This window comes from Miniopterus schreibersii (assembly GCF_964146895.1).
Source record: "Miniopterus schreibersii genome assembly, chromosome: 8".
NCBI classification, from domain to species: domain Eukaryota; kingdom Metazoa; phylum Chordata; class Mammalia; order Chiroptera; family Miniopteridae; genus Miniopterus; species Miniopterus schreibersii.
In genome coordinates this window covers 30,314,206-30,327,548 of record NC_138109.1, presented here as the reverse complement: position 1 = coordinate 30,327,548, position 13,343 = coordinate 30,314,206, and the positions used below count along the sequence as shown (strand labels likewise).

The following is a 13,343-nucleotide window of genomic DNA, read 5'->3' as shown; positions in this document are numbered from 1 at the left end:
AATATGAAAGGAAAAACATTTATGTATTTGAATGTTCCAACAAATCTTTTCTTATAACTTGACACAAACCTCATCGTATAACGTCCAATCTTAAAATCCCTCACCCAAACTTTATCCCCAATCACAGGGACTTAGCTCTAATTATGTCTTTTATCGCTGTCCGAAGAAGAAACAGTGACCTTGAATTCTACGTTCCAAAGAAAGGCACATAAGTTAGTCCTCAACAAATGCATCTCCATCCAACAAAAACGACAGCTAGCCTGTGCTGTGAACACAGCTGACCAAACAGCTTTTAGGGCCAGCTGCTAGAGAGGAGCAGACACTCGAAGGTAACTGGTTCACAGAGTGAGCAGGAGCGGATTCAATGCCGCAAGGTGCAGAGACAGAGGAAACCTCCACGTTGGGGTGTTTTGCAGGATTCGCCATCTTGGCTGCAATCGTTTCTCTGCATCCTCATAACCTGAAAAATAACTAAAGTTCTTATAGAAAAAAATGTATGAATTACATTTTTATAGCTTTGAGATGAGCAAGTTAAAAATTAAAGTCAGGTTTAAATGTTATTTTCAAAGCAAGAGTCCAAGAGAAGTTATTTTCAGGGAAGACCTACAAGTTGTAATTTTTTTCCATTAAAAAAATGATAGCCCTGGCCAGGTGGCTCAGTTGGGCAGAGCATTGTCCGTATACATCAAAAGGCTGTGGGTTTGATTACCAGTCAGGGCATATACCTCGGTCGTGGATTCGATCCCTGGTCTGGGTGAACACGGGAGGCAACCAATTGATGTTTCTCTCTAGAATCAATGTTGCCCTCTCTCTCCCTTCCTCTCTCTCTCAAATCAGTAAACACATCCTCGAGTGAGGATGAAAAACTTACATATGCTAGTTTTGTATTTTACTTTTATGGTTAAAACTAAGGCTTCCCCCAAACAACGACAACAAAACCCAAGCACAACAATTGCACTGATCTTATCTCTCCAACATTTTCACTGCTTTCTCAACCAAATTTATTTGGAAATTCCGTTACGGCATTCAGCATTTCTTGATTCTTGCAGAGGGCATCCGTAGTGAGGGGGGAAATATCTCTAGTGTTAGACGCAACAAGGATCTGAATAATGATATTCCCTCAAAGCAAAAATGGTCAGTTCTAAACTAGTCCGGCAAAAGACAAAACCTCAGAGGTGGAGGGAGAGCATGAGGAAGAGGGAAAGAGACTGAGACAGAGCGCTGGAGAAAAAGCTGCCGGCCTGTTAGTAGCACTGACACTACAGAAGTAATTTCTTAATGAATGTACAAGAAACAGCATAAATATTACCATTAAGCAGAGTGGATGGGAACATCCAAAGCAAGCTAGCTGGCCGGCTGACTGCTTTTTCATTTTTTGTTCTTTTGTAACATTTCCAAAGTGTTTGATTCCTAACACTGATGCTCCAAAGCTATTGTGAGCACACTGCCTGAATGCTTAATGAGATAAACAACAAACAAAATGGCTCATCTTTGGTGCCCCCAGCTCGCACCCCGAGCTGGATATAATTAAAGGTGTGAACAGGCAAACAAGGAAGTAATGAGCCTGCAAAGTCAAGGCTCTGAGAAATCAGCACGCATCCGGGAAGACACCAGTTCAAATGGATCACCCACATGTTGGTACCCCTCTCCACGCTTGTCCTCCACCCTTTTTTTCCCTTTCAATTTCTAGACGGCTACTTTATGACAATTACCACTTGTGACAACTCTCACCCACCTAACCACCCACAGATCACCTTTCTTTTTACCCTTACAAAGCTGCTGACCCTTAAAATATCCCTACATTTAAAAAATACAAAGATGTTCCCAAAACACACACAAAACAAAGCACGAGATGCTAACACAGTCACCCTATCTTCTCCTTGTTTTTACCAATGGTTATAGATTAGGTTCAAATGCTCGCAAAGCCAAAACAACTCTCCTTCCATATACACTTACGTTTTTGTTTGAATCCAACCCCTTGATTGAAAGGGCAGCTTCTAGCTCTCAAATATAGTTATAGATTTGCACACTTAGTTTTCAAGCAGCAACTATAGAAAGGTGTTTGGTTATGAATGGAAGTCTACAGGGTCTGGATATATCTTTTTTGAAGAAGTTTTGTATTTTTCTAATAAGAGAACTCTTGGAGTCTGTGAGGAGAAGAAGCCGCTTCTTATGGGGACCCAGCCCAGTTAGGTTTTCTTTCCATTTCTGGATGTACATATACTGGCAAATATGTATATACACATTTGATAATACCAAATAAGGAAAGGCTAAGACAGGTGCAGGATTCCAGAGACACACATGCTTACACTGATACACACACATAGTCTCCCTCTCTCACACATGCATACTTTCCACATCTCTCAAATGGATAGAAGAAAGGTTGACTGATTTCAAAAGGGGAATTGGCCAATTCTGTACGACGTGGCCCATCGACTGGAAAATAGTAAGATAAAAGCTTGAGAATGTTTATGTCCCTTCACACCCCAAAATTCCCATTGACATTGGGGAAAAATACTGCATTGCAGCATTTGCCAGCGCATACTCATGTGTCTAGCGCCCGCTGGCCAGCTCACCAACAAATGTACATATTAAGTGTCCAGGCACATAAATTAAGAGCTTGGTGGCCACAGATCATTGGAACTGATGAAGAAATTTGTCGAGGCCAAAGTATTCTGTCCATGCACAATGACCTCTTTCAAGACCACCATTCCTTCCTGGCAGTACACACAGATAATTTATTTCACTAAAAAAAAATTAAAATACAGCATTAAGATGCAAAGGCCTGATTGAAGCAGCATATCTCCTCATGAAGGAATAGCATTTGGTCTTCATATAGGAAGAGAATCCACCCACAATAAGGAAACAGTGCAAAGGGAAGAAATAAAACCAAAGAAAAGGACTTGCCAGGAGGAAACTCTTTCATTGTTCATGGTAACACTTACTTGAGAAAAATACCTTAATTCATCCGTAAATTCTTTCAGAGATATTGAACACAAATACACAAAGCAGCGTTCATGCAATGATTTCTAGATTTGAAATTTCAAATAGATTATCCCCAATAGAAACGCTATGTTTAAAATATCTGAAGTCTAACATGTCCCAAACCCTATTTCAAGACTGAGTTTAGCACTAAAATGCAAACACATAGCTCATTTTCTCTCTTTTTCTTTAAAAAATATTCTATTGTTATTACCTCACAACAATCTGGCCTTCCTCTCATAACAAAATCCTTGAATATTCAAAGGACCAAAGAAGGCTTATAAGGAGAGAAAAAAGTTTTAAGGTTTTGGAAAACTATCAAACAGAAACAAGCTCATCTATATTTGGTCAGGAGGATGACTTGAATGAATGGCAGTTAGGAATGAATGGGACTGAGATTACAAATGAATGGTTAAGGTTTGCTAGAATTTTTGCTTGTTAGGTTTTTGTTTGTTTTTTTAAAATTAAAATTGTCTTGCGAATCAATAATTCTCAAAGGACTTTTTCAGCTATTTCTCCACATATGTTCATTTTATCCTTTCAAAATTTAAATATTAAATTATTTAGCCATTATATTACAATGAGATACATGGACAGTCTGATCATTAAAACTGCAACAAAAAGGTGTTTTTTGCAGAAATATTTCCAATCAGATTGTCATTTCTCAATAAATGCACACTCAGCCTTGTGCTTCCATAAAGGCGCACCTCCACATGCAGGTAATAGGCATTAAAAATTTTAAGACAAAGAAGTGTAAAAGGTCAGCAGTAGAACCACGTGTCTTTTTTTACAACCCAAGCTAAGGTGACAGTTCCTACAGAAACTGTTTTACCCTAACTAAAAAAATGCTGAAAAATTCTCAGAAAAACAAATCTGTATTAGAGATAATAAAAAACGATTCCATTTTTAATAGTGACATATTTACACACTCAAGATATGAGAGCAAGGTTCAAGTGTATGACAAAAATATCTTTATTTATTTTCACCCCAAGAGTCAAAACAAATTTTTTTAAATCTCCCAATAAGAACACAAAACAAAAAGAAGCATCGGCAAGGCATAAAGACTTGGGGTGGGGGGAGTGTGCAGAGATTTGCAGTGGAGAGAGTGAAAAATTAAGAGTACTTTCAATAAAGCCAATTATATTCCTTAACCTTTTACCGCATTTCAGTATTTTTTTTTTTAATCTCTCATTTTTGGGCTTAAAATTAGCTAGCTGATCCTGTATCAAATTTGTCTCTCAGGAAGAAACCGTAACAGATCATCGTTTCAGTTGCTTTTACGTTACCTCCTACTGGCCTAAGTACTCTACCTTTCAGTCTTTCTGGTACCCACCATCACGAGAAAAAGACTAGTAGTAAAGCACACTTCGAGAAAAAGCGAGAGATGCCTGTCACCAGCGCACACATGGGTCCCAGACGTTCAGAGACACTGAAAAAAAAAATCAGCTTTTCACTCAGTTTATGCCAAAACCAGAACCGGGACCAAATGCCAAATGGAAGACAGTGGCTGTAAGGGTGCAGCCCGATGGATCCTGTGGCTGAAGATACGGAGAAGGAGGCACAGCAAAGGGCTAGAATACAGTTTTTCAGATGTTATTTTTAAAAGTAATTTCTACTCAGGATATAAAATGAGAGATACAATGAACTCCCTGGAACGGTAGTATCAATACTTGATTTAGTCAAAATACCACTATTCCTTAGCAGAAAATCATTGTTTAGGGTAAATCTATTCTACCTATATTTCGCCTATGGATGGATATTTGCTGGAAATTTTTAAGAAATCATTTGCAGAACCTATCAGCGGTGGGAGTTTATTATGCTTCTGTCAACTTCATTCAATATAATTTACATTTTTTTTTCAAATGGCCTCATAGGATTCCTTGCGATTTTTCGCACGTACAATTTCACAGCAGGGAAAAGGAGGAGAGGGCGAGAGAGAGCGCGAGCGAGATCCCCTCCCCTCCACCCCCCTCCCTCTCTCTCGGTTTTTTAAACCAGAAGAAGAAGAAACAGGGGAGACAGAAGAGGTGCTTAAAAATAGATTTCTAAAAATCACTGCAAACCAGAGTTAGAGATGTAATTAACACCTATTTATAAAGAATAATTAAAGTTGGGCTGGCCACAAAGGACAGCAAAGATAATCGAGGTCCTGTCCCACCCCCCCCTTTACACTGTTTGCAGTGTGTTCTCATGATAGCCACCTGCTCCCTACTCGGCTTTTCCTCTGTTCGTTTCCCCGGCAACCTTTCATTGGGTTTTCCTCCCAGCTATCGCTTTCAGTTGGGCTGCTCGGTCTAATCTTATTTGTTTTACACCCATCAAAACAAGCAGCCAGACAAAGGCAATCCTCTAAGAATGGGGAAAAAGACCACAGCTTTGTTATAACATCTATGCAGAGCGAAAAGTCCTCCCTAGGCTTTCCTAGTGAGAAATAAGTGAGATGGGTCTGAATTCACAGCCTCTCCCCATGCCCAGCCTTGAAGCCCCATGAAAGATACTGCTGGTGAAAATTCAAAGTCCAAGCGAGCACTCGTGGCATCTGATCTTGCCATTTTGTGCCGTATCTTCAGGGTCAACATCAGGTAACAGGAGCGACACTCAAGGAGTTTCCCTGCTGCTTCTTTTTTTCTCCCCCCCCCCAGAAAAAGATGCTAAAAATAGATTTACTACTTTGGCAGAAAGGTTTCCCACTTCCCCTTCCACATCCAAAAGTCCTGTTTCACAATTGCATCTGCTGGTGCTGAACCTCACCTCCCCTACCCCTCAGTACCAGCCTTCCCTATCGCTCCTAGCAGGAGACTGAAAAAGAAATGTGCCTTTAACTTTAACAGTCGTGCAATTCCGTTGAAAGCTCACAGAGGCGGTGGACCCGCCAGCCAACAGCGACGGTGACATTGTGATTGTCAAAAAAAGACACCAACCTCGCTTGGCTAAAATGTGTGCTCTATGGAAGAGGCAGTGCAGCGTGAGTGCCTTGTGTGCATGCAGTGCCATTACACTTGGAGACGGATTCTGGTTTTCAGAAAAGAGAAATACTAATAAACACACACGAACGATCTGCACAGTGATTTACGATGCATAGTCCACCATCCTTACACACACACACACGCGCGCACACGCACACGCACACAATCGGCTGGAATCTCCAAGCTGCCTTCCTCTTTTCACTTACCATCTTCAAGCCATTCCACTCCATCTGTGATCAGAAGAAGATGGACCCTCACACAGTGTGTCAAAAGCGGAAAGGAACGTTATGTAAAGGCTGACATTCCTTCTTACAGAGCTGCTGCCCAGAGAAGGAAGCAACAACTCAACACGCCAGGCACCGCTACACATACAAGCCGCCTCCTCTTTTTTATGAGGTCATGACAGGAAACTCTTTGAAATACAAGATGCAGCATTTACTGAAGCCCAAATAAATCACTCTCTTTGCCGTTTTGACTGCGCAGTCCCCCGAAACACAACTGCCCATCTCAACGTTCAGTATCCAGGAGCTGCCTCGCAAGGTTTAAATTCCCAGCACGGAAATGGAGAGATTCCTAACCCGGCTGCATCCACCTCCTGCCCCACAAAACCCAGGCACGTAGACAAACCCCCTCTCCCTTTACAAAAAGAAATCCCTTCTTTTGTCATTATGGTCTCATGTAATATAACCTTTGTCAACAAACCAGCAATTATTTCAGCCCACCTTCCCCCCACCCCTGCCTTTATATTGAAGGGAAAACTGACAATGACCTGTTAAAAATGACCATCTATTTCCCCACTGCTTTTCAATAAAAGGACCTACCCGCACTCTACACAAAAGAGATTAGTAAATGTAGGAATCAAACAGCAGCAGAGAATTAAACTCTTGGTCAAGGTGTAGATGCTTTTCTTCCCTCCAGCAACACAAACAACAGATTATAAATCTAGTCATACCTACCATAACCATTCTTATTGGCAAATATTGGGTCTCGCAGAGCTTCGACTCTTCTCTTAAAATTTGCAAAGGTTTCAGAGTATTTTTTTAGATGACTACTATTGTTATATATTTTTAAAGATCCACAAAACACAGTGTGGATGATTGTAAAGTAAATCAATTATTTTAAGGGGGGTGGGGGAGAGAAACAAAAAAAAAAAAAAAAAAGAAAGAAAAGGAGCAGTGAGCTGAAACCCCCCCGATTCTAGGATGTAGATAAGAACAACTGAACAGAGCCTTGCTGAAATTGGCTCGAAGCTTCCCCTTTTTACATCCATTTATGGGACCATCTGTCAGCCGAAGCCAGGATCTGATTGGCTGGGGAAACGCAGGGAGGCGTTGCAACATCAGGTGCTATTTAAATTAGCTACTGCCAGATTGACGATGTTAATGATTTGGTGACCTCTACAACAACAGAGACCAGATTTCTGAACTGCTTCTTGTGTCTGGTAATTAAGGCCAGGCTGAAGCAACAACAGCCATACTTGTATTTTTACCTTTTCCCTCCTCCCAGCTCAAAAGTACTGTAACAACTGCAGGTCACTGGTGGCTCGTAAACCTTAACAGTGGGAGTGTCCTCCCTCTCCCCCCATCCTGAGGGCTGCACCACCCCACCCCTCTGACAGAGGGCTTTTCCCAGTGTAGAATATTTTCAACCACCTTATCTTTCTCGACAGTTGCTTTCTAGCGAAATGCATATTTAATGATCTGCCTCTAGGCTTAAGGATACAACAAAAGCACTTTAATGTGCTAATACATCTACATTTTAACTTTATTTCCCAGCACTGCTGATTTTCAGTAAGTAATGCTCCTGCAGCTAACATGGCCAGCATTTCAAAGGAAAGAGAGTTTGAGAGTGTGCTTGCTCCATGAACTAGGTTCATACAAGTTCGCTTCAGAAAACTCTTTCCTAATAAACAAAAAAAGAGAGAGGCTGGGGGGAGAGGGGCAGCTGCCAGCCCCTACCTTTCTGCCTCCTGTCTCAGCTTTTCAAAACAGAGAATGATGAATGATTTATTTAAATGAATTTATTTCTCAACTTGGATAGAGGCATGATCTGAATTTTTAAAAACCCACCAAAACACATCCTCTCTTTGCTTTCCTGACTGCTATAGAGAAAGGTAAAACGTGCTTTTGACAACCGCCTCATTTCATAACCGGTACAGAGGGCAAATCTTGCTTAACTGAACACGTGACTTTGCTTCTGTCCTTCAAATGGTGTCTTTTTTCTTTGGCCTCTTAAAAGACTTGCAAAGAGACATTTAGCAAGTGTGTGGTGATGTATACAGTTTGTCTATCTTAATACAATTCATAACCCCTACTCTACCTACCAAGCCTCCGGTATTATAGTATTTTGCTCTGGTTTGGGTTTTTTAAATGGCTTACCTGAGGAGTTTGTGCTTTATTTCCATCCAAAAGACTAACTTATCCCTGTTTATTTAATTCATAACTTAATCATTTTGTTCCTCAATAAATACTCGGAGGTAGCAAATATTACTAACAACAGAATTCAACATAATCTTTGGCTGGAGTTGACAGTGTGATGGGACTGGGCAAAGTAGAAACATAGGCCAAAAATCATGCTATACTCTGGGTTTCAAAGTCAAAGAATAAAATGGGTCTGTGAAAAATTATTAAAAAAGAAATGACTTTTACATTTTTAAAAATTAAAACTATTCTCTACAAGCAACTATGTCGTGAGCACACACATATACATATATATATATGTATTTATACTTTAAAAAATACATATACACCATGAAACAACATGTGTAGGTACACTATATGAACTATTAGATTTGAATATAAATAAATTCAGCCATTAGAAATAAAAATACATGAAACAAAAGTGGAAATGTTAAAACTATAATCCCTTTAAATGGAACAATACTAAATTTAGTAAACTTGAAATAATTTCTTTAGCAAATGTATAGAGATCAATGAGTCACAACAGTACTACAGCATCTACTGAACTGTGTAGTAAGGATGAATTCACAGGTTAAGTCTTTTAAAGAGCTCAACATACGTACACAGGGCAGGTACAGGTGCCCAAATCAACAACAGAAACTCTGAGTGTGATTTCACCAACATCAAAATATTGTGAAAAGTAAACATGAACACCATGCTGATAAACACACAAATAAAAACAGCTCACTTGGAACAAAATATTTACTTTGTATTTCTCTGCAGGTTATAAAAGTCGCAATTTCTTAAAACCTCTTCCTCCCATCCATAATAATCTGGGCACTCGGTGACCCATAAATTAACATTAGGTACGCCAAAAGATGCTCTGGCCACTTTTCCAAAATAGGAACTATATATTATAGTATAAATAATTAGCTGGTCCTGCCAGGCTAAAAAATCCATGCACTTTGTATATTGATCACTTCTCCCAAAACCTCCACTCTAAAGTCTTTCAACAGAATCCTCAAACAAATGCACAAATGTCCTCAGAGGCCTTTTCTCTAAAGACAAAGGCAGAATCCTATTGTTGGGAAAAGTCAACCTTATTATTGCATTTCCAATAGTACCATTCATCTTTCAGAGTGAGGGGCTGACCGCTACATCAGTGGTGTGACATTTGTAAAGCAACAGATTTTCAATATATTATCTCAAGAATCAGGCAGGCGAGTCTCCCAGTCATGCACGATTTTTTTTTTTTTTTTCCGCCACAATCCTCCACCACCACAGAAAGAAACTTGTCTCACTCAAGCAGCTAAGGCAACCTAAAAATGATATCCCAGAGCTGTGGGGCTGCCAGCGCCGCTGTATCCCTCTTACCATAAATGAGCAGTTTCTTGACTCATTAATAACAATTTCCCTTAAAAGAAGTAATCTCGTATCAGTCAGCCCCTCGCCACCATGCACACATCCCAAAGGTTGCAGATATCTCAGCATCAGTCGCCGGCAGCCAGCTTTCCCACACAGAGTCCAGATGGACTGTACCAGAAGCCAATTCAGCGTTAATAACTACCTACTCCGCGCAGCGGAGAAGCCTTACGTGGCACAATGGGCTAGGAAACAGCAGCCGGCTGCAACTGCAAATAAAAAAGACAACCAAATTCTCCAAAAGCACCGAAAGGGAGGAACAGAAATGGAAGCGTGAATTGTATTTCCTTGACTTATATGAGGAAGAAAAAAAGAAAGAAAGAAAGAAAAAAAGAGTCATCCAGAAACACAAGGGGGAAAAAATGAAGCAAGGGGAAAAGCAAAACAAAACAAAACAAAAACCCCAAACAGATGCTGCCCAGAAAAAAGTGACAAAATATTACCTCATTATTTAACAAAGCAGCATTAAGCGTCCTGCTGATTTCAAACATCTTGCCACAGATTTTGTTTTAAGAGAAACAGATAGAATCCTTTGCAAAGCACTCCGTCTGCAAAGGGTTCTTCAATTTTCTTGCGCACCACGGAACAGTCAATATATTATTTCCCTAGAGTTCGCACATTAAAACCTCTAGTCAGTGAGCTGAATTTTCCCTTATCTCACACACAGTAGACTCCTGTTATATGTACTGCTCTCTTTGCAAGAGCAGCCTGCCCCAAACATGGCTGGTGTTTAAACTACTCTTTAAAGTAACAGTTCACTATATAACCACCAGGTGGGTAGAGTACACAGATTCAAATGAACTATCCTAAAAGACTGTGCTTTCTTTTTCCTTTGGAATAGCTTTTGGGTGTAGGATATGACAGGAGAAACACCAGCATCCTTATAGGCATCTTATCTTGTCTCTCTCTCTCTCTCTCTGTATCTTGTCAAAATAAATAAATAAAATTCCTTCTCCAGACTTATAGTGAGAAAAAAACAAAACACCATCACCGATTCTAATAAGAACTGTGAAGAATGAGACATAAGCAAGCTCTGTTTCATCCAGCAAAGGATGAGCAAGGAAAATCCAATCAACACAGAGCAAGGGGGAAAATAAAAAGCTCCGTGGAAATATTCTCCTTTAGCAAAAAAAGAAAAATATTGACTCACGTGGTAAAAACCCAATTCAAACATATGCGTATGGACAAAGCACGTACACGATGGAGACAAGAGTTAAAGGGTGAGACTTTTCTCCTGAATAAACCATTAGGTTTATTTGATATGGTTTTTCATGATAGGAAATACCCAAAGGCTTAAAAGTAAAGACACTGAAAAAACAAAAACAAAAAATAATCCTAAGCATCCCTTTTAAAAATACAGTTATATAAATGGTTATAAACAGCCACAAGAGCAAACTAATCACATATCTGTCCCCAGTGCTGTTCTTTTTCCCTGAGATCGGCCTGGAAGAGGAACGTTTCTGTGGTGCACTATTTTGGATGTATAGCTAACTTGGTGTCTCCTTTGTACATTTCTATTCCAATTAATCTGCTCCTCTGCCAGGAACAAATAGAATGTCCCAGGTTGAAAGCCCCAGGTGATGGAGGGGGATGCTGAAAGGATGAAGAAACACCTGAACAAAAATAAATCTCATCACTTATATTGTTAAGCGGCCCGATTTTAAGGAGGATTTTATTACTTACAGAGCATACAAGCACCATTCTACGTTCCCGAGTATCCCAAAGAGAAACCAATGCACAGATACCTGGGATTTTGTTTTCTTGGCTGGACAAAATTTAAGCCTTGGAACTTTCACACCCTCTTGCAGACACGAATGTTGATACTAGTATTCTTCCAGCCCATCCAAGCAACATTTAGCCTCATACAACAGTGACTGTCTCCTTCATCTTTAAGTCAAGGCTGCATCACTTAATACCATTTAACCTCCCCGCATATATTAAGTTTCAAGTGACAATTTTTAACTGGGGCGTGAGAAGGAGGAGTTGCTCTCATCAAATTCTGGTTGTATGAAATAAGCTAATTTGTACACTCACCATATGTCTTAAACACTAATTAAAAAATGTCACTTTCTTCAAACATTAAAATGTAATCAGCCTAGTAAATAAAATATTCTTGAGTTTTCTTGCCTTGGTGATAATTTAAAGAGTGTTTATCTCAAGGTAACCTCTCTATTTTGATTACCAAGGAAGGCTTTTGGTTTAAAAGGAGGAAAAAAGGAGATACTGGGGGCTGAGGGAGTGAGAAAAGAAAACCACAACTGTACGTAGCTGCACAAAGGAAAATAAGATGAAGCGGGGTTTTTAAGGACCCATAGTCTTGTTACCCTGAGGCAAATCCAGCCAATCAATACCACCCATTGACGGTCTACCATCTGCCATGCTACCCAGTGATGTGGCTGAACAGACCTGTTCCATATGACCGTAGCCGGCTCATTTTCAGTCGATTAGGGCAGTTCCAGAGCATTCACGTGCATAGCACAAAACTCCAAGTCAGACTGAGCCTCTCCACGCCAGTCCCTCGGAGCACAGCTGCGGACCTCTTCCTCCTGTTCCGGGTGTCGGGATTACCCCCTCTTGCCCCTCAATTGAATTAGCAAAATGGGGTGGGAAGGTAGAGCAAACAGGCACAAATCCACACACACGCACAGATAATTGCTGGTCCTTCCCCAGTGTCACGCAGACATCGGGAATTCCATGCGCTCTGCCCTAATATGATTATGGCACACCATTTAAACAGCGTCATCAGTGACTGTGACCTGCCATTTTCCGGGGGCTCGATCTCTTTCTATCCTTTCCCTCTTGCTTTGGAAAATAAACCTAAACTGCTGGCATTTCTTCCTTTAGGGAAAATACCATCAGTATGCCCAGGCAGGGCTATACGGCACTTAAAGGCTTCTGAAAAAATTTAAAGCATAATTTTCCTTTGATGAATTGTGGTGCTGGGTTTGTCTGTTGTTTGTTTGTTTTCCTGTAGAAACATTATATCAAATTTTATAGGAAAATGCAAACACATCACAGAGACAGGGAAGATGCACTAGCCTGACGTGGCATCTGCTGCAGGGTCAGGGATCCACGGTCCGCGTTCTAGAGATGTGTGCCCTGACAGTGGGGCGCCTTTCTCCCTCCTAAGCAGTTCTGTCTCCCGAGGGTGTGGGGACGAGCCACCGCGTGGGCAAATGTAGACAAATGGCTGGCCAGTCCACTTGAATCGCCAAGAATTCACCTGGGCAGGTAAGCTAACCTAGGGCCGACTCACCCTTGATCTTCCCGTCTCCTTTCCCTGCTACTAAGCTTTATGCCAGGAAAGCAGACGGATTCTTCCCAGAATCATGGTGCCTTTGCCCTCACTCTTAAAGCACTAGGGTGTCTTTCTGGGAAAGAAAATTTAAAGGACAGGAAAACTGCCTTACTTAGAAAATTCTGAAAAAGGTAAATACACATTTATCCAAGAAATCTAATTGAGGTGGAGTCCCTGTCTGAACTTTTCACATCCTTCATCATAGCCTAAGAAAACTCAGCAGGGTCAACCTGTGAACACACAGATTTCTGAAGGTCCCCGCATGAAGGGATTTGA

The 13,343-nt window shown here is 40.6% G+C and overlaps 1 protein-coding gene across 6 annotated transcripts in view; it reads right to left on the bottom strand.

Annotated features, from left to right (window-relative positions):
* Positions 1-13,343, bottom strand: part of ELAVL4 (ELAV like RNA binding protein 4) — a gene marked incomplete at its 5' end in the record, with an annotated part of 129,074 nt that overhangs the window by 75,353 nt on the left and 40,378 nt on the right. The window contains one exon of one of the 6 annotated variants that reach the window (XM_081144293.1): positions 10,213-10,262. The exons of 1 other annotated variant lie outside the window; for it this stretch is intronic. In XM_081144293.1, the coding sequence (XP_081000419.1) occupies positions 10,213-10,260 (48 nt within the window). Of the gene's footprint in view, positions 1-6,154; positions 6,334-6,904; positions 7,195-9,721; positions 9,861-10,212; positions 10,263-13,343 lie in introns of those variants that run through there. 4 more of the 6 variants (XM_081144297.1, XM_081144292.1, XM_081144296.1 and 1 more) reach the window with 4 other exon arrangements.